At 35.0% G+C, this 25536-nt stretch overlaps 1 protein-coding gene across 6 annotated transcripts in view; it reads right to left on the minus strand.

The window, feature by feature from the left end:
• Positions 1 to 25536, minus strand: part of SLK (STE20 like kinase) — a 38719-nt gene that overhangs the window by 2149 nt on the left and 11034 nt on the right. For 2 of the 6 annotated variants that reach the window (XM_070752792.1, XM_070752791.1), the window contains exons 4-19: positions 24084 to 24132; positions 23341 to 23490; positions 21773 to 21845; positions 19622 to 19816; positions 19285 to 19366; positions 17011 to 17139; positions 14568 to 16007; positions 13387 to 13517; positions 13001 to 13124; positions 11493 to 11672; positions 9191 to 9283; positions 2494 to 2623; positions 1912 to 2036; positions 1617 to 1805; positions 1281 to 1406; positions 643 to 756 (exon numbers count right to left, since the gene is read on the minus strand). In XM_070752792.1, the coding sequence (XP_070608893.1) occupies positions 643 to 756; positions 1281 to 1406; positions 1617 to 1805; positions 1912 to 2036; positions 2494 to 2623; positions 9191 to 9283; positions 11493 to 11672; positions 13001 to 13124; positions 13387 to 13517; positions 14568 to 16007; positions 17011 to 17139; positions 19285 to 19366; positions 19622 to 19816; positions 21773 to 21845; positions 23341 to 23490; positions 24084 to 24132 (3330 nt within the window). Of the gene's footprint in view, positions 1 to 642; positions 757 to 1280; positions 1407 to 1616; positions 1806 to 1911; positions 2037 to 2493; positions 2624 to 9190; positions 9284 to 11492; positions 11673 to 13000; positions 13125 to 13386; positions 13518 to 14567; positions 16011 to 17010; positions 17140 to 19284; positions 19367 to 19621; positions 19817 to 21772; positions 21846 to 23340; positions 23491 to 24083; positions 24133 to 25536 lie in introns of all 6 variants that reach the window. The other 4 variants (XM_070752790.1, XM_070752789.1, XM_070752793.1 and 1 more) reach the window with 3 other exon arrangements.

The following is a 25536-nucleotide window of genomic DNA, read 5'->3' on the forward strand; positions in this document are numbered from 1 at the left end:
TTTTTCTCAAGATTCTAATCTGAATGTGTAGTTCAATTACCACCAAAATCTAAATGTAAAAAATAGGTGGTAGCAGCTTATAAAAACCATTCCTAAAGAAAGGAGTCTGAACTGCTGATAACCACAAACAAACCAAAACAGTCAAATATTGATAACAAATGAATTTGTTAAAGAACTTAAGCTCTCATTATATAAAAGAGACCTCTGGCAACCTCTCTACTTAAAAAATGGGTTGCTAACCACGGTTTTCCATGGGCTCTCCATGGTCAATTGCTTGTTTAGTGAACAAATCATTCATATCATGCATGGAATTTTACATCTGTATAACAAATATAAACTTCATGTAAGAAATGCAGAATATTTTTGTTTACTTAAATGTACCTAATTATTCTAATTGTCATACTGTTTGATGTTAATATTCAGTAGAAAATATATTAATCTGCTTTGTCTCTGTAGTTTCTAGGGTATCAATCTGTCTGTCTGTCCATCCATCATCTATTTGATATAGTATTTCAACATTAGCACTAGCATGTAACTATAAAAATGTACACTTTAGTAAGTATCCGAATCAGAAAATCAAAACACACTGGATCACTATATAGAAAAACAAATCTGAAATGATGTAGGGCTGTGAAGTTTTACCTTCTTCCTTGGTCTTAGTTTCTCTCTCCATTCTTTAAGCTCTTGGCTATGTTCTTCATCCAACTCTTTTAATTTTTGAGTCTCATGTTCGACCAGTAGATGGCATTTCTCATTCTGAAAATGGGATATCATTTAGTAAATCAAAACAGATGGTTGCAGGTATACGCAGACTTAATTTTTTAAAATTAGATTTAGTCTGGATTTTACTGCCATTCAGACCACAGATGAGAATCAAGGCACTAGAATATCAGTTGTGACTAATTGAAATCTAATAAAAAGTAGAGTTACCTGAGTTTATTACTCTATTATAAATAATCCAAAACACTAATGCAACAAGATCAGTTCATGAGAGGTGACATTCAGATTATGAGCTTTTAGGTACTGCTTACTATGTTTTATTGACTACTTTCACATTTCTTTGGGGAAATAGTGGCATAGAATTTTTAAGATAATACATTTATTCTCAGGTCAAATGTTAGATGAGTATTGCAAAAGCCCTTTTCAAATAGGAGAGTTCCATATAAACAAATAACATAAATGACACTTTAGATATATATTTACTGTAAATACCATTCCATGCATAATTTAGAACAGCGAACTTTTGTACTACAAATAAATCAACATTTTATATAACTGACCTGCAGCTGGTGCAATTCTCTTATGTTAGCTTCACACTGCAATTGAAGATCTCGCATTTGATTTTCATGTTTCTGAAGCTGAGCTAATCTTTCATTTTTTTGCCTCTTTTCTTCTTGAACAGCAAACTTGTACAAAAATGGAATTTAAATTAAAAGACTTACTACTTTTATATTTAAACACATACAGTATAATAACAACATGCACCTGTTTCACAGAAATTGTTATTAGATTAAATGTAATACTTTTGAAATCTGGTGAAGATTATTAGTTTCACAGAGCTTACACTTTCATTCCCAAGGGTGAATTAAGTTTAAATTAATATTATTGCTTCTTACCTGCTTGATTTTTTCACGATCTTGGTCTGGAGTGCTTGAAGAGTTAATTCTGAGGCTTTTCTTAAACATGGCCATTCTTGTTTTGGCTTCACTACGCTGGATTTTGGGCAATCGAGCTTTTTCCTGAGTATGTTTGTTTTTCAACTCTTCAATCAGTCGTTGGTTGTATCTCTGCATTTGCTCAGTTTCCTTAAAAACAGATAAATGTCCATTATTAAAAGGAATGCCAGCCAAATAGTAAAGGCACCTCCTTGAACATTAGGTTAAAAAAAAACCCAATTAAAATTACACTAACTTTTTCATGCCGTTTAAGCAGCTGGTGTCTCTGCATGAAGTACTGATCCTTCAGCTGCTGTTTAAACAGCTGATGTTTTTCTTGCAAGTGTCGCTCTTCAAGTTCCCATATTGCAGCTTCCCTGGCTGGAATAGAAAAAATGGCTGCTGAGACTACTGAGAAAAGGCACTCCAAAACAGGTCTTCAACCTCTGTACTTCATTCAGTGATTTAATTGATGACAATCCCAAGTAAAATACTGTATTGGTATTAAGTTAAGAAGGGTTTTTTTTTTTTGAATGAGGATTTTCATTTGAATGAACTTTATTTAAATGTAGGATGTTAGTCCATTAATATTCTTACTCATTTTCATGGGGTTTACTTTTCAGCAATATAGGCTGGATGAAGCCCCTAATCCAGGGGTAGGCAAACTTGGTTCTTCTGACTTCAACTCCCAGAATTCCTGAGCTAGCATGATTGTTTCAGGAATTTTGGGAGTTGAAGTCCACAAGTCATAGAAGAGCCAACTTTGCCTACCCCTGCCCTAATCCTACTATGAACTCATAAAGGTTTGGTTCAGCTATGAGGAAAAAAGAACAAATACCTCTCATGAGTTGTTGTTTGTTGTTAAGACAATCTCGTTCAATAGTTGCCAGCTCTACTTTCTGCTGCTGAATTATTTTCTTTAATGATGCATCCAATTCTTGTTGTTGTTTCTGCACAAACTCTTGCTCCTGTTAAAAATGAGTCCAAATTTAGTAATGACAGAGTTCAAAGAAATGTTGATTTGCATTCCACAGTAGCTTCAAATAGCACTGAAGTCTCAAAAACATTGTGTAGGGTTACATTAACAGACAGACATTAACAATACCCAGAGGGTCACCTAACAGTTTCATAGATGACAGGGCTATGAACAGGGGCTTCTATGGCTCAAGCTTATCATTTTATGTAAAGGTTAATTAATATTTTATAGAAGGTGTACTGAACCTTTCATATTTTGCAACTTGCAGTCTGAGAAACATGGTTAAGGGTGATGGATGCTACAAGCTACAGTTGGATGTTGCAACTATCCTCAGTTTTCAGAGGGATTCCTGCATATACTAAAGCTGCAACACCCAATTGAATAGATGGAGATGAATGAATGGGTGGCTGGACAAAGACACACACACACACACTTAATGACTTGTGAAATTTAATTCTTCCTCTCCAAATCAGTAATTTATCTGAAATCCATTTGATGGATGTGAAGGTTTTACAAACAACTTGTTTTATGTTGTCATATGGCTAAAGAAAAACTCAAACTAAAAATATAGCAATGAACTAATCAAGACCTTCAGTTTTTACATATAACATTATTATTAAAATGTTACACAAGTGTTTATATATCTCACAGTTACAAATTAAGCTGATTTTTAATTGGTGTGGTAGATAAGAGAAGATATGATAAATAAAAATTGGGGTGAACTAAAAATGAGCCCTGCTCCACAACAGTTTTATTGAGATCAATTCAGTCTTTTGCCCCAAGCTGAGAAAATAACAATTTTATGAATCCTAAGAGAACAGAATTGTTCAAGTGCCTGTATAGGACTTACAATGTTTTCCCCAAGTGTTATTTGGCCTAATATTAGCTAGTATATCCCTGGAAATATAATTCTGTGACATTGTGATATGCAGTATTTAATAGTAATTAAACAACTGGGATCATTTAAGATGTTTTCAGAAAAAGTAAGAAACGTACCTTAGAGCAAAAATAGAGTTGAGCTTCATATAAATACAATTCATATGAAAAACAAACTAAAAAATCCTCAGGATTTTAACTTATTTAAAACATCTGTATCAGGCTTGTCAAACTGCTGACCCATGGGCCAAATACAGCCTGCACAGGCTGTATCCAGGCTCCGCAAAGCAAAAACATCTAAATAGTTGCGATATTACCCAATATGTCACAATACAGTCTACAATGCTATCCCCTGATCTATACAGTGGCTTATAAATATTGTTGGGCGAACCGAACCCGCACAATTCGGGTCACGTAAAAATTTAAATTTTTATTTTTACGAAAAAGGACGCCGCAGTAGCTCCGCAAACAAAGGGAGGTCCTTTCACGTAAAAATAAAAAAAATATTTTTACATGAAAGGACCTCTCTTTGCTTGCGGCACCTCTGTGGCGTCCTTTTTCGTAAAAATAAATTAAAATAAAAAATACGTTAAAATAAAAAACGATGGGATTCCGGGGGCGGAGCTTTGATGTCACGTATACCGGCAGGTTGCTAAGGACACCAAGGTGATCACTTCCTGGATTCCGGGGGCGGCACTAGAATAATGTAGGGAGGATGGAATCCAGGAAGCAATCACCTTGGTGTCCTTAGCAACCTGCCGGTATATGTGACATCAAAGCTCCGCCCTGGAATCTTTTCGTGGGATTCCCCAGCTCCTTTTGCCTGCGACGCCGCAAGCAAAGGGAGGTCTTTTCATGTAAAAATAATAATTTTATTTTTACATGAAAGGACCTCCCTTTGCTTGCGGTGCCGCTGCGGCGTCCTTTTTCGTAAAAATAAAAATAAATAAAAATAAAACATCCGTAAAAATAAAAAACGATGGGATTCTGGGGGCAGAGCTTTGGCGTCATGGACCATTCGGGTTTGGCCGAACTTTGCGTAAAGTTCATCCGAACTCGCTGAACCCAAACACCGTTGGGTTCGCCCATCACTACTTATAAACATGTGCAATATGTGGGATAATGTATAGTTAATTAGGTTTACAAATATTCCTAGAACTAGCACAAAACTATATTTTAAGCTGAAAACACTGCAGCATTTAAAGATGGTTCAGATATTAAAAGAAATAATTTAAAACTAGAAACAATAAAGATAATCCAAGTCAAAATATAAATCCGAAGTTACTAATAATCAGAACACACTAATTAAAATGCCCAATATTTGCACATCAGTACTTCATTTACATTGTAAATATTCAAAAATATAATCACAATATTTTTAATTTAAGGTATGAAATGTGCTGTACAAACTTAGAAACTTCCTTTCCCCAGTAGGTATTGCTATAATTTTTGCCAGTCATGTTGTAAAGCTGTGTTTCTGTCCTTACATGTTAACAGCATGTAACATACGAGTCTCAACCTACAGGAGTCTCCTAGGTCACAAACCAAGTTATAGAACATATCAGTTATAGAAATATCAGAATGAATTTACAGCACTTCCATTGTATTATTGCCTAGTGCCAGTGGCACTTAAAAGAAAACTGGATGCAACTCTGAGTAATGCTCATTGTTATCATAGAAAAAAACCCCTATTACTGATTAGATTTTTAGATTATACTGTTAGCTTTCTTCAACAACCATCCACACTAATACGTTATCACAGGGATGTCAAACTTGATTTCATGGAGGGCCTCATCAGATTTATGTTTGGCCTTGGAGGAGACGGGGAGACTCGTCATTGGGGGATCTTGGGGGAGCCTCGACATCACTGGTGCTGGGGGCCAGAGCACTCTGCTAGCAAAAATGGGTTCCCAAGCTCTGTTTTTAGCTGCAATGATATCCTGCAACTCTCTGCTGGTGAAAATGGCCCTCCTGAACTACATTTTTGCTGGCAGAGGCACAGCATTTTTATATAAAACACTAAGAAAATATTAACATTTTTATTTCTTGGACCTTATCCTCAAAAATATGTATGAAGATATATAGGGGATTCTCCCAGACAAGCATCATAATCAGATTGCCACAGAAAAATGCCACTCCTGTGGAATGTTACTACAAAGCTATTCCACCCACAGCTAGAAATGGTTAAGGAACAGTTGTCCGAATAGAACAGGTGTGAATGGAATGAACCCATACCACATATGAAATTATTACCCTTCTTTCTTATGTAGCATCTTATCTAAAAATGTCCCTGCATATTAAAGGAATCTGTAATGTTGCTGGATCAATAAACACAATTAGCAACATAGTGCCATGGAAAAATGGAAAGCAAAGAGATGTAGAACCTGAATACAAACCAGAAATTGAAACTGAAATTACTTAACACAAAAAGACTACTTTTTTAACTTTACAGTTCTTTTGTTTGACTTTTCCATTAGAGTTTAAAAGCATTTAAGCAAAACATTTTAACATGTAAATGTCATTGAAGTATGATAATTATCTATTTAGTTCTACAAATAGAACAACTAAAATTCTTCAGAAAAAAAAGAACTTTATGATCATCTGTTTGCTATTTTGAGAAGATCAATAATGAATGTATAAATGCAACTCTCTAATACTAACAGACATATTACCTACAACTAGGTATGCAATTTTTAAAAGCTCAATAATAAAAGGCCATGTCAACATTTTGCAATTGCAAAGCAATATACAGATAAGATGCAAGCCCTTCTCAAACTTCTAACTAGTATCTTACAGAAAGAGTGGGAAAACTACCAAAAAAGAAGGAGATAACAAGGGTGTTTCTTAATAAAAAAGGAGAACTGTTATTAGGTAAAGAAGGAAAATGCACTGTCAAACTATAAGCACTCCGAAGAACAGCCAAGTTTCACAGCACACAGGGAACAACAATAGCTCAGTTTTACACATGTGCTGAAAATTGGTCTAATTTGTTCTATTAATTTCTTTCTGCACATTAATAATGTTTTATATATAATTTAAATAAAAATAATTTAACAGCACATGTATGTAAGAGAAAAAAGAAAGAAAACCAACACGACAGGGATCATGTACTTTTTATGGGAGGGGTTTTATGGACTTACATCCTGCATTACTGCATTGAAGAGAGCAGGTGAGGACAACTGAAATGACTGAATCATAACCTGAGCAATGGCCTGTGGAGCAGAATACAATGTACTTCCCGTGTGAAAATAACCACAAACAAAGTATTTCAACACTAAACACAAGCAAAACAACAAAAGAACTTACAACTTCAGCAACCACCTCTTTACCAGGCACAATTGTAACAATAATTCATCTTTATTTATAATACAGTATTTCTGAAGCACTGTTTATACTTATCGTCTCAAATGAACATTTATGCATGCAGCCACCAATCACAGACTAAATGAGAAAAAAGAATAATCACTATTTATTTTTTCTATACCTAATATTCAATAAGCCATTCTCATTCAAACCTCGTAACTTCACTTGCTGGGTTAAAAGGCATTATCTTTGTTGTAATATTTTAAGGACTGCAATTGCAAGACAGGCACACAAAAAGGATAACTTACCAAATACACTCTCTATTGAAAAGTAACTAGTAATAAAGTTTGGGGGAAAGGTATGATGCATTGTTATGAAAAGTAATTGCCTATTAAAAGTAGGATTTTGTTCGATGGATGGGATGGGAAGATTCAGCAATTTATCTAATATCTAAGACATATTTCAGCAATGTTTAAGTTTTCTCTATCTTGCTCTAAATGCTTTAGTGTTTTTATGGTTATCAACCCCTCAATCCCTGTTGCTAAGAAGAGTGAAGACAAAGCTGTTCACCAGGTTTCCTTGAAATTTTTGTGGGTTTTGGGAGCCTCCCAGAATAATGAAGAATTGGATCACATATTAATACATAATTATTTAATATTATGATCCTACTGGGAAATTAAATTTTCTCTCCACTATTTTACTCAATAGCATATATAATAAAATATAAACTTAAACATTATATTGGTCTATGTAATGAAGATACTTTGAGATGTGCAGATGTTGCAAGGATAAAATCTGGTGACCTATCCAATCAGACAATGTATATAGCCAACAAAATCCATGCTGGAATCTAGTGGATGTGGAGCTCACAGGAGGATCTATGAAGACTGATGCAGTGGAGATTGTATTTTAGATTGCAGACTTGCAATTATTCAGATTTCCTCCATCAATCTGTGAATTTTTTCTGATGTGTTAGCTTGTGTTAAGAATTAGGGTTTCCAGCAATTGACTGGAACCTTGGTCTTCAGAAAGAAACTGTTCATTCCTTTCCTGTTTTATTTTCAACACTCTCAATCTTTCTATATATAATAATTTATATATAGTAATAATTTCATGGCTAGCAGTGCTCAGTCTGCAAAAAGGAACTCTAGCCTTTGGCAGATGCTTCCCTGAGAGATCACATAACTGAAGAAATTGTCCCATTACCTGCTTACTGACAAATCAAACAGCAGAGGGGTTTGGTAACATAATATAATCAGCTGCCTCCAGGAGTTGTGAGATTGCTCCAGGATTACAGGGAAAAGGATTCAGGATGTCCTCTCATTGTAACCAGTGCATTGTAACCAGTGCAGCCCAAGCTACCATTGTTCTATATGTGTATGCAAACCATATTGCTTGTTATTGCATCAGAAGTATTCTTCAATGTGAAAAAGTTAATGATAGCTATTATTTAACATCAAAATTTAACTACAGGTCAGAATGTCCAGGGGGGAAAGCATTTTGAAATTCCCTGATATTTCCCTGACATTTCCCTGTAACTTGCGATGAAGTTAAGGTGCGGTCATAGATGACATCATACCAAATGGCTAAGCCATGGAGAAATCTTGTTAGCTGAGGAAGCAAGTTGTTGCCCACAGTTATGCCTCATTTTTGCTTGACTCTGCCAGGCAGCGTGATCTGGGTTTTTTAAAAAATGATTTCCACCGACTTTTTAAACATTTTAATACCGTTTGTTTTTTCCTCCTGATTTATTCTGTTTTTTTTCACAAATTCCCTGATTATTCCCTGATATTTCCTGAACTGCCGATTTCCCTGATAAATTCCTTAATTTCCCTGTTTTCCAGGTTTGCTTGACACCCTGCAGGTACAGCAATCTCAATGCAAATTTTGTTTCAAACAGCAAAAATATTGAAATATACCATCCAGTACAGTATATTTGGAAGAAAGCTTTGATTAATCTTGTTCACAAATATATACCTAATTAACACTCGGGTCACTGTCTGGCATTATGGAGTTCAGTGATTGTTTTTTAAAGGTAAACAAAATAATAACAATTACCTTTTCATTATTTCTGATAATAAAAGCTTCAGTTACAGCAGATGTAAAGTATATGCCAGATATTTTAATATACAACATAAACCAAGCTTTTAATTATTTTGAATGCTATTCTATAAATAACTACATATTTCTTAAATAGAAATATCTTTACATTGATATTTTAACATTAAAATCTAATAGACTTTCATCTGCAGTTCTGGGAAAGAAATTCCTACCAAATTCCTTCTTCAGAGGGAAAAATACCCAATCTTTATCAAACTATTAAAGCAATGCAAACAAAGCTGGTTTGGGGGATTTAGAAGCAGGAAGCTGCTATGGTTACCTGAGCATGCTGGCTTTGAGTAAGCTCCTCTTTCTTGCGTTTCATGAGCTCTTTTCTCAGCTCTTTTGGTGCTTTCTCCGCGTCATTAAAAACCTACAGTGCACAAGCATGCAGAATGTGGGGAAAATAACGCTTTTTCTCCACAGCAAGCATTTATGGTGAATGAAGAGGAGCAATAAGCATTCAGAAGATGTTATCAATGCATGCAAAGCCAGAATAGTTAGCTTGTGAGAAAATGGAGGAAGGAGTGTACGTGCACAAAGTATTTATTGATTGCATTCCAGAAAAAAGTGCTCATGCCAATAGCAGCCTAGCAAATAATCTCTGTTTGCATCCAAATACTAATAAACTGCTTCCATAATACATTTTTATGCAGTATAAACAGTAATTAAAATAGAAAGCTTTTTGAAATGACAATAGAAAGTAGTTTGTTTTCCAAATAATAAAACATATGGAATAAACCAACACAAGAGCAGTGACCTCTGCACTTGTCATATAAAAGTACAGACAATAGTTGTTAAAAGAACAACTTGTATGAAAAGCCATTGGTAATCTCAAAAAAGTGATATTCACATGTCATTGGGGGGGAAAAAATCAAATATTCAATTTTATACTTGAGCTAAAAAGGCCATGGAAGCCATCAAGCCCAATCCTTTATTCAGTATAGAACAGTGATGGCGAACCTTTTTTTCCCTCGGGTGCTGAAAAAGCATGGGTGTGCGCTATTGCATGAGTGCCCACACCCATAATTCAATGCCTGGGGAGAGCGAAAACAGCTTTTCCCACCCCCTGGAAGCCTTCTGGAGGTTGGAAATGGCCTGTTTCCCAACTTCTGGTGGGCCCAGTAGGCTCGTGTTTTGTCCATCCCAGGCTCTAAAGGCTTCCCTGGAGCTGAGGGAGAATAAAAACACCCTCCCTCTCTGGAAGCTGGAAGCTCTCTGGAAGCCAAAAATGCCCTCCCAGAGTCTCTGTGCGAGCCAAAAATAAGCTGGCCAGCACACACATGCACATTGAAGGTGAGGTAGGGCAATGGCTCACGTTCCAGCAGATATGGCTCCGCGTGCCACCTGTGGCACCCGTGCCATAGGTTTGCCATCACTGGTATAGAAATTCAATTAAAATACTTCTGCCTAGCTATCCAAGATTAAATTACTATTTTTAAAACGTAAAGCATCCATAGGAAATAAAGCCCAAATCACCACATGCTATTCCTCTTTCTATAGTGAATTAAAACTTTCCCCTTTGAAATCCAATCACCATTAGAGACTCAAAGTGCAAGAAATTTAGCAAAAGAAAGAAGTTATAATTTTTTAAAAAACAACAACTATATGTAATACTATTGTAATTATATCAAACAGTTAGCCTAAGAACAGTGACACTAAACAAATTATAAATGAAATATATCAAAACAGAGGGTCAAGAAATTTTTGCTGTGAATATACAGTATCATTTTCTACAGATAATAACATAATAGTAATCCTCAGGCTGGGAGGATTTTGGAGGAAAGAAGTGCTTTGTCAAAAACGATAGTAAGAAAGTTAAATATTAATCAACAAAAATTGAGAAAATTAGACCTTAGACATATTTCTTCATTTTGCATAATTTTGGCCTCCCTTTAAGTAAGGAACAATATATTCAAATACTGATTTTAAGTTGTTTGAGCCTGAGAATTTCTTACCATTTAAACTGGATTAGGTCAAAATAAAACCAAAATGGTAAATTTAATCACTATTTCAATTTTTAAAATGATCTTAGTAATATATTGCATAACAATCTCTTTTCTAGTTCACGCAGAGATATCAATACTCCAGTTTTTCTACCATACTTATATTGAAATATAAAACTGTTTTATACTGCATGTAGGGTAATATGAGAGAAAAAATTAGCATATTATCTTTGATTCTTCTGATATAAAGATCATCCTTCTGCTTACATATGAACAAAATTTTAAAAATTCTGTTGTGATGTATTTCATGAAAGTAGCCAATTGAAAAAAATATTAATAATTAGCCACTTGCAATATTCATAAAAGCACATGTTCAAAATCTCTCTGCAAACAGTTCTAACAATTATTCTGAATAACATACACAAATGCTCTATCAAAAGTCTTGACTAAATAATACTTTTTACTACTCCAAATACACAATGAAGCCCATTATAGTTTATTACTTAAAATAAGGTGTTGCAGACTCTAAATGTGCATTTAGTGCGTATAGATAATTATAACATATGACATGAAAATGTAAACATCACTAAGGCCAAAAACATTCACCATATTTTCTAAACCATTTAAAGAATTTACCTCTTTCTTTTTGTTTTTCAGCATGTTTTGAAACTTGGATAATTCTTTTTCTTGTTCTGCTTTGATGCGCTTAGCTTCATCACGTAAACGATTTGTATGTTCCTGTTCTAAGCGCTCTATTGTCTGTTTTTGCTGTTTTTCTAGGTTTTCAATTTCCTGGTCATATTGCCGCTTCTTGCTCTAAAAAAATAGCATTATTTTCACTGATCTGAGTGAAAGTTTTTGGATGTGAAAGGGAGGAATCTACATATATAACAAAGGTCTACTGTAGGAGAAGAAGAGGCAGAACCAGGAGGTGGAGTCAGGAGAGGGCTCAACTTGGAGTTTTTACGTATCGTAAATGTTCCCATTCCAGCCCCCACATCCAACCCCCTGACTGTTGACTCTCATATCAGGCACAAAGATAAAAGTGATTATGAAATATAGAATGAGAATGCAGTTTCTTTCCTATACGCAATTATTTTAAATATTTAGAAAGACAGAACTATACATTCTTCTGAAAGAAGTACTGTATTAAGACAAAACGGAAGAATCTCATGCAAAACAGTAATCTATAGTAACTGCTTGAATTCCTTATTAAATTTGTAAAATGTTTATTAAGTGATAGATTATAAGTGGAAGGAAGAGAATGCCATCTATTAATAAGGCATTTTTCTCTGCCTTAACTTGTTTGTATACATAATTAAATTCAAGTACTTAAATTCAAGAAAACAGTGGTTCTAATAAAAATTGTAGATTTTGCTGAAACCATTAGTATATTTAGAACTGAATCAGCAGAAGTAAATCTGTTATTCAGCAAAACAGGGATTATTAAATGCAAAAACATATACTTCATTAAGGTTAATCAATTCTACCCAATTTTAAAATTGTAGAGCTAAAATATTTACTACAACAGTACTTGTTTGGTCATGAGTTGCATACTTCTAAATTTATTTTAAAGATAAAAACACTATAGTTTTGAAAACAGGTTTTATTATTGAAGCAAGAAAATTTTATAATACTGATATTATATTCTCTATTATCAGCACTTTTCCTGTGGCATGTATTAGATGGAGTATAGCATCATGCACATTATTATGTTCCTACTTTCATTTACGAACAATTAAGAACCACTTCATAAAAATTAAGACTGTATGAACAGGCAGTAGTTCTTATTGAACTATTCTAAATATTCTAAACAATAGAACTGATTCTAAAAAGTTCTTTTAAACATACAAACACTGTGCTTATTTTCAAAATGACAATTTACTTTATCATAAGATCCACTTGTATTTTATTCCTTTCATTGTAACTATCTCTTTTTCCATTCCTTTTCTTTTTCTTCTTCTACCAATTAGATTTCCTGTTTGATTCCTCTACCAATTAGATTTCCTGTCTGATTTCCTGGAGGCATAGTTAATTCTTTACTTTAGTGGAATGTCGTAATCTAATGTTTCATCACAGAGCACTAAACAGAAAATGTTGAGCTTGCCCAAAAATATAATAGCAGCAGGAAACTGGAATCTTACTGTCATTTCCTGTTCAAAGCGCCTAAACATCTGTTCTCGTTGTTGTAATAGCTTATTACTGAGTTGCTGCTGAGCTCGTTGTTCTTCTTTTTGGAGAAGGCGTAGCTCCCGTAATTCTTGACGACTGGCATTAAGGAAGAGGGAAGTAATTTTAGAGTCATCAGTAACCAAAGTGAAATTAGAATTCTGAAGTAATATGACTAATAACTGAGGCGTGGAATTAAACCACTACATTTTATAAGACTTGAGATAATGCAAACTGGTCCTTATAGTCTAATACAGTCCACTGTATGTGTGTGGATATTTCTATGTTTGTGAGTCCATAGGTGAATATGTATTAGATATAAGGATTCTTTTTCATTTGAAATGGATATTTCAAAACTTACCGGAGATACCGAAGTTCTTCACTTTTAGAATCACTTTCAGTGACTATTTTTGAAGTAGTCACACTTACTTCTACACCATCAATAATGAATTTTCGAGTTTTCTTTAAAGTCTTCTTATGTCTTTTGGTTTCCTAAACAAAAGATGATACATTATTCCTTGATCTCTCTCAAATATGGTTTCAAGCACTTCTTTTTATAACAAAGATTAAGTAAAATCTCTTTTAATATATTTCCTTTAAGAAATTCATTTCTTCAACTAGATATTTCCTGTCTTTATAATGCTGAATATATGAATAAGATGGCAATAATTTCTTAAATAATTATGTGCAGTAAAATATCTATATCAACCCTTACAAATATCTACTATTAGATAACTATATGACTTATTAGGTAAATCTTCTAGTGGCTATAGAGAAATAATGAATGAGACTGAACCTGCAAATTAAATTTATGAAGGAAGAATGAACAAGCTAAGAGAAAAAGGAAAATCAAATAAGTTGTGATTGGATGGACGTTGAAATCTTCAAAGACAGAGGCAAAAGCTTAGGGAAAAGAAAGGGAAAAAGGGGATAAATTAGCATATAAACACAGAACAAAGAAGGATACTTGCAAAGATGGAAGGAAATTACGAGGTAGGTATGATAAAGGCATAAGTAGATGCAGTTATATCTTTTCTCTTATCTATTGCTTTTAGTTTACTTTGCTTGGTACTTTCACTCGGTTTCTGCAGTTTTCATAATACTGCTAATTCAGAAAGAGAAGACTACAGGAACATCTATGCATGTAGATAATCGGATCTCTATTTTACAGAATAAATTAAAAATAGAATATTATCATGAAGAGACATTATAGTATACTGATTACGCCATAAATTATCCAATCTAAACTGATTATGGTGGAACTATAGCCTTTAGATTTTTGTAGTACAGTAATTATTTCCATATTCAGAATTCATTTTTATATAAAGTTATCATACAAACATCTGGACTAAGAAACATATAATTGATATATAGTATTAGAAGAAAACACAACTATGCAGAAATACAGACATTGCAACATTCTATGGATACAATGATATGGAAATGTGTAAGTAATTATGGTAAATAGAGAAGGGACCCTCAATCTATAATTTGTCTCCATTCAAATTCACATGGGGCTTAATTTTAAAATACAACACTTACTTGTAAAGATATAGATCCACTATCTTTGTTTTTAGTGAGGAAGTTGGAAATTGACAAATTTAAATCAATGCTGCTATTATCAGCTGTAGAACCAGTGCCTGAATCTGTATCATTTTCTTTAGTAGTCTTAGGATGAAGATACTGTGTATGTTCAATATTATTCTGAGTCTTTGATTTATCTTCCATCTCATTTTCTACACAGCTAACATTAATACTTGGTACTGGAGATGCCTCATGTTCAAGAGTTTGTTTCACTCCACTATCTTCAAGATGATTTTTAATAGGTAAATCACTGGAAACCACCTCAGGATCTGTGTTTATTTGAAAATTATTCTTGTGGATTTCTTCAGCTCTGATATCTGATTTATCACCAGGTTGTGCAACATAAACCTTATCTTTTGTGTTGATTTCTTCAGTTGTCTTTTGTTTTTCAGCATGTATAGCATCATCTGATCTTGCCTTCTGTTTCATGACCTCTATTTTTTTTGCAATGTTGACCACCGTTTCCTTTGACATGCTTCCCTGGTTAGAATCATCATAATCTCCCACTATCTGTTGCTGATCAATATCCACATCATTCTGAATACAAGTTGGTTCAGAAGTAATTTGTCCTTGAGCATCCTCAGTACACTCTGTTGGCTGTTGGCTGCTTTCAATCACTTTAATTGAATCTGTGATCTGAACCCTGGTAGTAATATCTTCCTCTTGAGCACCACTGGTATCTTCTTGTATTGGTTTCTGCTGTATATCAAATGGTTCTTCTATATTTGTCATTTCCATATTGGCATTTGCTTCATGTTTCTGGTTTTCGATTTCTTTTAGGACACTATCTCCACATTTTTCATTTCCTTGTAATTCCTTAATTTCTTTACTCTTTTCTGTTGATATTTCCTCTGCAGCTTTGTTTTCCTGGATGACTATAACACTTTGCTTTTCTTCTTGCGAATCAGTATCCTTAGAAATTATTTTTTTAATTTCTGCGCTGCTAGCTTCAATTTCAAGACTAATTTTATTTCTGTTCTCAACTGATGATTCGTTTGACAAAGCATTTTCTTCTTCTGTTTTTATTATAGATAATACTGTATTGCTTTCCTTTTCTTCTTTCTGTGCTATTGTGTCTTCATTCAATATTACATTTTGATCAGCATTTTTGCTCTTTTTTGCTTCTTCAACTTCATGTTGTAATGCCAATTCATTCTCTCCTTTTTCAGTATGGCTCTGCTTGGCATCATTTGTGTTTTCTGTGAATACTTCATCTTCATTTCTGCTAGGCTCCATACTTATCTTTTCTTTTTCAATTGTATTAGTACTTGTCTCTTCCATGGATGAATGCTCTAGTCTCTCTGAAACAGATTCCAGAATAGATGCATTCTGTGAAAGCTTATCCTCTTCTGAGCTGGCAATACTGAGGTCAGATGAGGCTCGCTTATTTGCAGGTAACTGCTAAAATGGATATTGAAATCATTATTAGTTGTACATATAATTACTTCAATTTTAAATATTCATCCAATTACTCAAGTTAAGATTATATATAACTTATAATAACAGTATATAGGATTTAAAGTAGAAAACTTCTCTGGATAGGTTTCTTCCCAATATGGATCTTGTGTAATCCAAATTTTCTTTTAATCTGGGAATCTATATGCATACCTGACAGAAAGATATTGCCTTTAAATGTGTCAGCTAAAAACCTCTGCATTACAGCATCTGCCTTCAATGAGATGGGCAGCTACATAAAATTTAATAAATAAATAAAAGTACACTAACCAAAATATGTTATTTTATTTTATTTATTAAATTTATTGGCCATCCATCATATCACTGGGTTTAGCTGACAGAGATTCATCTACCTCTGAGAAACTGCAACAGGAATGTAAGTTGCACCTGTCATTTTATTGCTGATGAAATCTAAAAATTCTTATGCTTTGGAGGAACTTCAGAGCACTCAAAACAACATACGACAAATCAAAGAACAGACTAAAGTTCTAAAACACAGGTTGCAATTTTCCTATATATGTAGATTAAATAATAATATAGATTATTTATATAATATAAATGTAACTATACATTTACATATCTATACTTGTGTGTATGTATGTACAAAGTGTGTGTGTGTGTGTGATATTTGTATTATGTAAATAATGCAATCTATTTTAGTATGCAAGTTTAATAGAACTTGCTGTTAATAGAATTTCATTGTTTGTCAAATGACAACATATTATAAATTGCTCTGTTTGTTATTTAAACATCTTGTTACTTTGCATTTATACTAGAAAGTTAGACAATATTTTAGCTTAGATTACAGTAATTGGAAGACCAAATCAGTTTATATGACATTTAATACTGTAATAAGTTTTTGCATTAACAAAAAAATTAACATAATTTATATTCTAAGCTTTCAGTGCAAAGTTTCTTTTTAATGTACACATTTTAAATTTCTCACTAGAGAATTTTCAGATTCCTCCTCTTCATCTTCATCTTTTCCATCCTCTACTTCTTCAGTGACTTCAGCCTTTGCTTCTGCAATCAGCTCTCTGATTGGTTTATTGGAAGTTACAGTAACAAATGGATGCTAAAAAAAGGTATATAAAATTTAATCAAAATTAAAAGGCTTTAAATCAAAATTAAAAATTTGATGCTAGAAAAGTAAAACATTTCTATTAAAACACTCACAACTAATTTTTCCACTGAACACTTCTTGTATAAAATTCTAAACAATATTTTTCTCTTTTAAAAAACTTTATTCTACACTAGGTTGTTACATTTGGAATTATAAATGTGTTTCTATTTATTTCTGCTTAAGAAAGCTATATTGCAAGCACTGTTCCCTGTAGGCTGCGCATGCCTGCGCCAGCGCACCCCAAAATGCCCCCCGCGCCCTTTTCCAAGGGCGCGCATGAAGCTGCGGCCGCCCCTGCCCCCCCGCGCCTCTAGCCCCCTCGCGCCCCTGACTACTCGCCGCTGCCCTCCGCCAGCCCGCCCGATCCGCCTTTCTCCTCCGCTGCAAGAGAGGCGGGACAGGCGTTCTCACAGCGGGGGCCGGCGAAGGCGATTTACAATGTTGGATGCGCGGGCCGGTGCGTGCTCTCCCCATCCCCCTGCCAGCCCGCCCGGAACATTCAAAATAAGAGCGAAGGGTTTTCTTATTTTGAATGTTCCGGGCGGGCTGGCAGGGAGATGGGGAGAGCGCATGCCGGCCCGCGCGTCCGACATTGTAAATCACTTTCGCCAGCCTCCGGAGAACGAGAGTGAGAGCGACAGAGCAAGATAGAGAGAAAGTGAGAAAGAGAGAAGGAGAAAGAGAGGGGAGAGAAAGAGATAGCAAGAGAGAGAGAACGAGAGAAAGAGTGAGAGAAAGAAAAAGAGAGGGAAAGTGAGAAAAAGAGAGAGAGCAAGAGGGGGAGAGTTAGAGAAAGAAAGAGATGAGAGAGGAAGGAAGAGAGTGTGAGAGAGGAAGAAAGCAAGATAGAGAAAGAGAGAGAGAGAAAGAAAGAAAGAGATGAGAGAGGAAGGAAGAGAGTGAGAGAGAGGAAGAAAGAGAGAGAGAGAAGAGTGGAAGGAAGAGAGAGAGAGAAATGATAGAAAAAAGGGGAGAAAAAGAGAGAAATGAGAAAATGATTGAGGCAGAGAATGACAGGAAAGAGAGAGAAACAGAGAGAGAAGTGACTCTTGATATAAAGCATATGGTAAAAGCACTTAAATAATAACAGAGAAAAAAACCCAGCCCTCACCTGTTTTTATTAATAGTTTTGCTGGTTGTTTTAGTTTTAATAGTAATGGATTTTAGGTTTTTTAAATTATTAATTTCTTTTAATAAAAAAGAAGGGATTTATTTATTTATTTATTTATTTATACTTCTATGCCGCCCAGTTCCAAAGGGACTGTCGCTCAGACACTAAACTTTTCTGCCCACACTGAAAAAAAATTAGAGGGAACATTGATTGCAAGCACAACATAGAAATTATTTTTCTAGAAAATATATCCATAGTTTCATTTAAAGTTATATTTTATCTTAAAACTAAGAATTTGGGAAGAAAGAAAGGCTAATTCAATTATACTATTATGAATGAGATCAATAAGCACCGTAGTTTCTTGAACAACATCCAACACTACTTTAATAGAATTAGAAATCCTGCATTTGGATATACAGTATTTTCTCAAAACATTTCTCCTAAATTCAAAGATTTCAAAGCTTTAAACCTAGAACTTCCTGCAAGCCTAATTTACAAATTATCCTTGTAAATATGAAACCTAGCCAGTTTAGATCACAGTAGTGAAATCAAACATAAAAATAGATGCCAAAATTAATAAACAATTCCCTCTCAGATTATCCTGTGTTAATTTCAGCTCATCTTGAAAATGAATACAATTCTGTCCTTTGCATGCCAGTATGGGAGAAAGGTTTGTCTGGTCATATCTTGTTTTTCTCTAAATGGACATTTAATTAAATTTTAAAGCAAAGTGCTATTTGTACAGTACATTTGATTATATCTATTATTGCATTTAAAATCTTGTAATTGTTTTTGTTATGATTTAGCTGCAGGAGTAGAGTATAAATTACCACCGCTTCAGATTTGTATTTCCCTGGTGGATGCTATTACAATTTTAACATTTTACATGTCTTATTTTAGCATGTTTATGTCCTCCATTGTTCCTTCAAAATTCTATATGATTTGAAAACAGAAGTCCAAACAGTGAAGTATTTCATTGTTCATACCTGCAAAAGTTCAGGAACGTTCCATCTGGCATCAACGTTCTTTTCCAAACATTTCTTTAAGAAATCCTTAAAATCAGCAGACCTATATAAAAACAATTAAATTGTTAAGTTAAAAAGATAAAATTTGTAAATTATAAGCTAATTATAAATAATGGTCAAAATCAAATGTAAATTGAAAATATTTCCATTCATTTATAACAAGTGGTTTTCTTTTATTAAAGTACTTTAGAATATAGGCTTTAGATGCCCTTGGAAAAATTACTGTCAACTTTGGAGCAAGTATTTCTTTTGGTCAATTTAGTCTAATGCTGATAATAAATAAATAGAGAAAAATAACCATTTTGATGGTAGCGCCAATGAAGGTGGTTCCGACTTTGCTATTTTCAGCAGAACACGCATTGGATTTAATTCATGATGAGGTGGTTCTATTTCAGCCATTTCTATTAAAGTAACACCTAAAGACCAAACATCAGCTTTATAATCATAAGGTCTGTCTTTAGATGTCTCACACATGACCACTTCAGGAGCCATCCTAGGATAAAAAACAAACAAATACACCACATAGTTAGCAATAATAATAATAATAGGTAATTATATGTTGTAAGCTTCCCCGAGTACTCGAGGAGGGGCAGCATATAAATACAAACAAACAAACAAATAAACAAATCCTGAGCTAAGATCTAATTCAAGAACTAAGGAATGTAATATCAGTATTGTTTATGTTATAGCAAGGTTCGACAAACCCAGGCGCCTGGTCGCCAGTGGCGCCTAGAAAATGTTGTCTGGCGCCTAGAAAATGTTGCCTGCTGTACTGTATGTCAGCGTTTCCCAACCGGTGTGCCGCCTGGGCAGGGCGCTGCGGTGCCTCTGACCTCTCCGCTCCTGCCCGATGCCGGGGTTTCTGGCGCTCTCCTGCTGGGTCCCAAAGAAGGCAGGCAGGAAGGAGAGCTCCATTCTTCGCGCCTTTTTCCCGCCTTCCTTCTTTGGAGCCCAGCAGGAGAGCGCCAGAAACCGCGGCATCGAGCAGGAACCGGGAGGTCGGAGGTACCGGCACGGCAGCGCCCGCCCAGCTGAAGGTTCCCTGTCGTCATCGGCGGGGGGGGGGGCCGCGGCTGCAGCGGCACAGGCAGTCGCGGGGAGATGGCGGGGGGAGCGGGGGGCGGCTAAAGCGGCCCCGGGCACCGTTCCCTGTACGCTTTTCCAGGGGCGCGCAGGGAGCCGCGGCCACCCGCCCGCCTACCGGATTTCCCTCCGCGCGGCTGGGGAGGTGGATTCGCCGCCCCCGCCAGCCCGATCTCCCTCCAGTGGCTGGTGACGTAGTTCTACCGCCCTCGCCAGCCTGATCTCCCTCCGTGGGGGGGTGGGGGGCGACGAACCGACGACCGGGGGCTGTCCGTCCGTGTTGGGTGGTGCAGGGCAGGCACAGGCAGCCCCAGGGGAGAACAAGGGAGGGAGAGAAAGGAAAGAGAGAGTAAGGGAGGGAGAGAAAATTGAATGAAGGAGGGAGAGAAAGAAAGAGTAAGAAGCAGAAAGGATAGAGAAAAAGGAAGAGAAAGGGAGGGGGAGAAAGGAAAGAGGGAGGAAGGGGGGGAGAGAAAATTGAATGAAGGAGGGAGAGAAAGAAAGAGTAAGAAGTAGAAAGGATAGAGAAAAAGGAAGAGAAAGGGAGGGAGAGAAAGGAAAGAGGGAGGAAGGGGGGGAGAGAAAATTGAATGAAGGAGGGAGAGAAAGAAAGAGTAAGAAGTAGAAAGGATAGAGAAAAAGGAAGAGAAAGGGAGGGAGAGAAAGGAAAGAGAGAGAAAGGGAGAGAAAGGGAGGGAGAGAAAATTGAATGAAGGAGGGAGAGAAAGAAAGAGTAAGAAGTAGAAAGGATAGAGAAAAAGGAAGAGAAAGGGAGGGGGAGAAAGGAAAGAGGGAGGAAGGGGGAGAGAAAGAAGATATGAAGGAGGGAGAAAAAGAAAGAGAGATAGGAAGGAAAGAGGGAGAGAAAGGAATGAGAGAGAAAGGGAGGGAGAGAAAGGGAATGAAAGAGGGAGAAGGGGTGAGAGATAGAAAGGATAGACAGAAAGGGAGAGAAAGGAAAGAGAGAAAGGGAGGGAGAGGAAGGAAAGAGATGAGAGAGGAAGGAGGAGACAGAGGGGGTGAAAGCGATGTCAGGTGGAGACTCGGCAAAAAACCAAGTTTGCTTAAAAAAAATTCTGGCTCCTAAATTTTTTGGCTGGCTCCTAGATTCTGAACAACTTTGTCGACCCCTGTGTTATAGTTTCTTGAAGAACGTTGTCATTTTTTCTTATTTTATGTAGCTCTAAAATTGTACAATGATATATTTAAATTTTATGTATGGTGGGATTGGTCTCTGGGTGTCACACGACTTTCGTTGCCAATGACAATTCGTTGTTTTGACCATGACAATAAATTTAAATTTATTATTAATGTATTATTATTATATGTTTAATGTGTAACATCAAAAGGCTATAAAATGGCTTACCAATATGGAGTGCCAATGAACGAATCTCGTCTCTGGATTGTCCGTGTGTTTTTAGCTGATACTCCAAAATCCGCTTCAACAAATGAAAAATATTGATTTAGAATCACACATAGCAATTTGCATGTATGTTTGAAAGCTATCTGCTTTATTTCCTACATTCCTAAAGGAGAAAATATTGTTTCATTCTTATCTATCTCATGATTTCATTTTACTATTTTGCTGCGAGATATATATTTGGAACAATTGTTTCATGCATTTAATATATAAAAAAACACATCAATAACTTATAAGTAAGTTATTTTCAATACATATATTTTTACTAATTGGTATCAATTTTAAAAAATAAAGATACAAATGACATGTATATCCTTTCTGTAGATTTAAGGTGAAATTTAAGGTGAAAGGTGTAATTTGTCAAAAGTTTTATGTTAAGTAGATCAACTTTTATTGCTGTCTTTGACAACTACGCACACACACTATATTAAATATAAATTAGAATGCTAATTAAAAGAGATTAAATAAGCAAAAGAAAGAATGAAGGAAAGGAGAGGGGAAAGAATGCTCAAAAATATCAAATAAATATATTGGACAATATCTTCCAAACTAAGGCTGGCTCTAAAGAGCAATGCTATTAAAGCATAAAAGCAAATAATCAAGCCTGCATCTATAACTGCAAGGCATTTTCATAAAAAGCAAGCATGAATATGATACATTTGACCATGTTTTTTTGATAAAAATTTCATATGCATGTATAAAAGGAAAGCAATTTCCATTAAGATGACAATTTCAGGATTTAAATGGTAAAGAGAATTACAACCATGTGGCATCATCATAGCACACAAACCAACTAAAGCCCTTTAAAACATCTCAAGTAAATGAAAAAAAAAAAACAAGCATCCCAAGAATTAAAAACAGGAGACATCTAGAACATACAGTGTAAGGACTGTTACAAGCACTACGTAAACAAACATGCAGAAAATTAGCAGAATATGCATGAACACCAACTAGTTGTCAAAAGACTTGAGAAAATACCTTAATTTCACAAGATATAGAGTCAACCATAGTTTCAACTAAGAAACTGATCATCCTACACCAAGCTAAATAAAAAACCCACTAGGGAATTCCTGGAATCTTGCAACTCCGACAAATCAGCCATCAATAAGCACATAGAGATAAACAATATTATAAGCAGATTGACACCACACAATCAAGCAGTAAACAATACCCTAATCAAGGAACTACCAATAACAAACAACTCTACCAACACTGTCAGGGCAAGCTACTGCATACAGAGAGCAAACCCCATTTCTTTTTAGCACTGAAGATATTATCTAGTTAGGTAACAAAACATCTGTAAACAAACCACCATGCTCAGAAAGCAGCAAGGACCACAAAGCTCAAACCTCAGCTACATATAGTCTCTCCTATTGGCATTATCTGTATTAAGGTACTTCATGCAATATATGACCTAAAAATAACTGTCTATATTTATTGAGAAACTATTATTGATACTATGCTAGTATTAAAACAATGTAAGTCTCTCCTACTTTACGAAATAGAATACTTACCTAGTTTAATATCTCCATCCAAAGTGAAAAGAATATTGCCAGCTTTCAGATCTCGGTGAATGATCTTGTTTTCATGCAGATAATGCATTGCCTCAAGAGTTTGCCTGCAAACTACTCTGATCTGTGGCTCTGTCAGCGGTCTTTCCAGTTCTATAAGGAAAGCATACTCTTGCATTTAAATATCTTTTTAGCCACAAATCTTGATAAATAAAGTGAAATATGCAGGGCTTGGAGGAGTGTTGCCAGGTGAAAAGATCCAAAATAAATTATATAGATTTCAACATTAAAATGACATCATGCCAAGCTATGCCAGGTAGACCAAGCAGGAAATATGACCAAATAAGTAATAATTTATAATTTTATTGTAAAACTGCATTAACAAAATCTTGCAAATTTTGCAAATGATATTCTCCCACTATTTCCTTTACAACCTTAGAAACTAGAGAGTCCCTTCTGAACCTCTTGCTCTGCCCACCAACCAGTGCAGACTCTATTGTCTTATTTGTTCCTTAAGCAGCATCTCTTCAACCATCCAAAAGCTTTCTCACTATCATCACACATAGGGTTTAAAATTAAAACTATTACTTAAAACCATAGCCTAATATTGTGCACTCACACGTATTCTATCTGTACTGTAAATTATACCAAAAAGTGCATGGCATTAATGCATTCAGTCTAAAAATAATAGAAACTACCAATGAAATTATCTATTTTTCCAATATTTTGAATGTTGTTGCACTTACCTAACATTACTGCATCAACTGCACCACCGGCACAGAACTCAATGAGGATCTGCATATTTAAAGTAAGTAATATAGATGTTTACTTTTCAAATTGGCTTTTTGAAGAACAGGAATTAAGCTTAACCACCTATTCTAAACTTCTGATTAGAAGTGTGTAATACAGTTTGAATGTGAAACATTTTAACTCAAAATGCCCACTTTTAGTTGGAAAGAGTTGCTTCAAGTTTAGAGGTCGTTCCGTCTTCCTAGAAAGTGTTCTGACCTTACTTGAATTATTTGCCTTCTCAAAATTTCTTTTCTTAATTCAAAACAGATTACCCTAAATCTGAAACACCTCCAATATGGTAGGATCAACACCAAAATACTTCCTATGAGAACAGGACAGCTGCCTTTGCTTTCAGAGATTGTGAATCAAAATGTTTTATACATCTCTACATTAATTTCTGTTACTATTTTTTTCAATGGTTAGACAACATGATAGATTTCTGTTAGCTGTAATATTGGTTTAATTATGTAAATAGGTTGTCTGTTGTTTAGCACAAGTGAATTCAAAAATTTTCACTGGGAAAGTGCTACTGTAATTTCTCCAGAGAGAACATAAATTTAAATCAAATGACTATTGTGGATATGTTATTCCATTAAAGGAAAAATCAATCAAGAAAAAAAATATCTGCTACAATAATAGAATTTAAGTATAATAATATGAATGATAATCAATGGCAACTGCTATTCCATTAAATTTTGGACAAATTAATGTTTCATTAATTTTATTAAAAGGCCCGAATCTGCTGTAATTCAAAAAGGATCATAATTTTTATACATCTTAGAATATAATGGATGCATTTGAATAATATGTGGTGTGAATCTTGAATGTGAATTTACTAGCTGACAATGTGTTTTAGGCCTACATTCTTTAAGAGGTGCTTATTTCTCCAAATTTGTTTTATTGAGAATTACCGTAAATAGAAAAGAGTGATGCAGCCTGGCCTTCTTTTATTAGATGAAATTAATCCAGGACATTATTAATGAATAGAATAGAATATGTTTTCTTTCAGTTAATGAAATCACCTAATCTGACATGCCTTAGTAATCAGCTATCAGTTATGCTTTGTTTTCTTCTTTCTCCCAATTTAACATCTTTCAGACTAGTTAAGTAATTCCTGTCCTTTGGAAACATGAATGGCATTTGCCTTGTATCAAAAACCGGCAGAAATCTTTCTTCCTCTTTCTAAGTAGAAGGGAGAAATTATGATCCAATTTTTTTCAGAAGTGAAAAGGGAGAATAAAATCACCAATGTGCATATAGTGCTGTGCCATAACATTAATTGTTGTCCATCGCAAAAAGTATAATTTTACTCACCAAGACTTAATGTTATATATAATAAACAGATTATTATAATTTATTCAACAAATCATCACTAAGAAAATCCTACATTATAGTTCTGTACAAACT

The sequence above is a fragment of the Erythrolamprus reginae genome, chromosome 5, assembly GCF_031021105.1.
Source record: "Erythrolamprus reginae isolate rEryReg1 chromosome 5, rEryReg1.hap1, whole genome shotgun sequence".
Taxonomy (NCBI): Eukaryota; Metazoa; Chordata; class Lepidosauria; order Squamata; family Dipsadidae; genus Erythrolamprus; species Erythrolamprus reginae.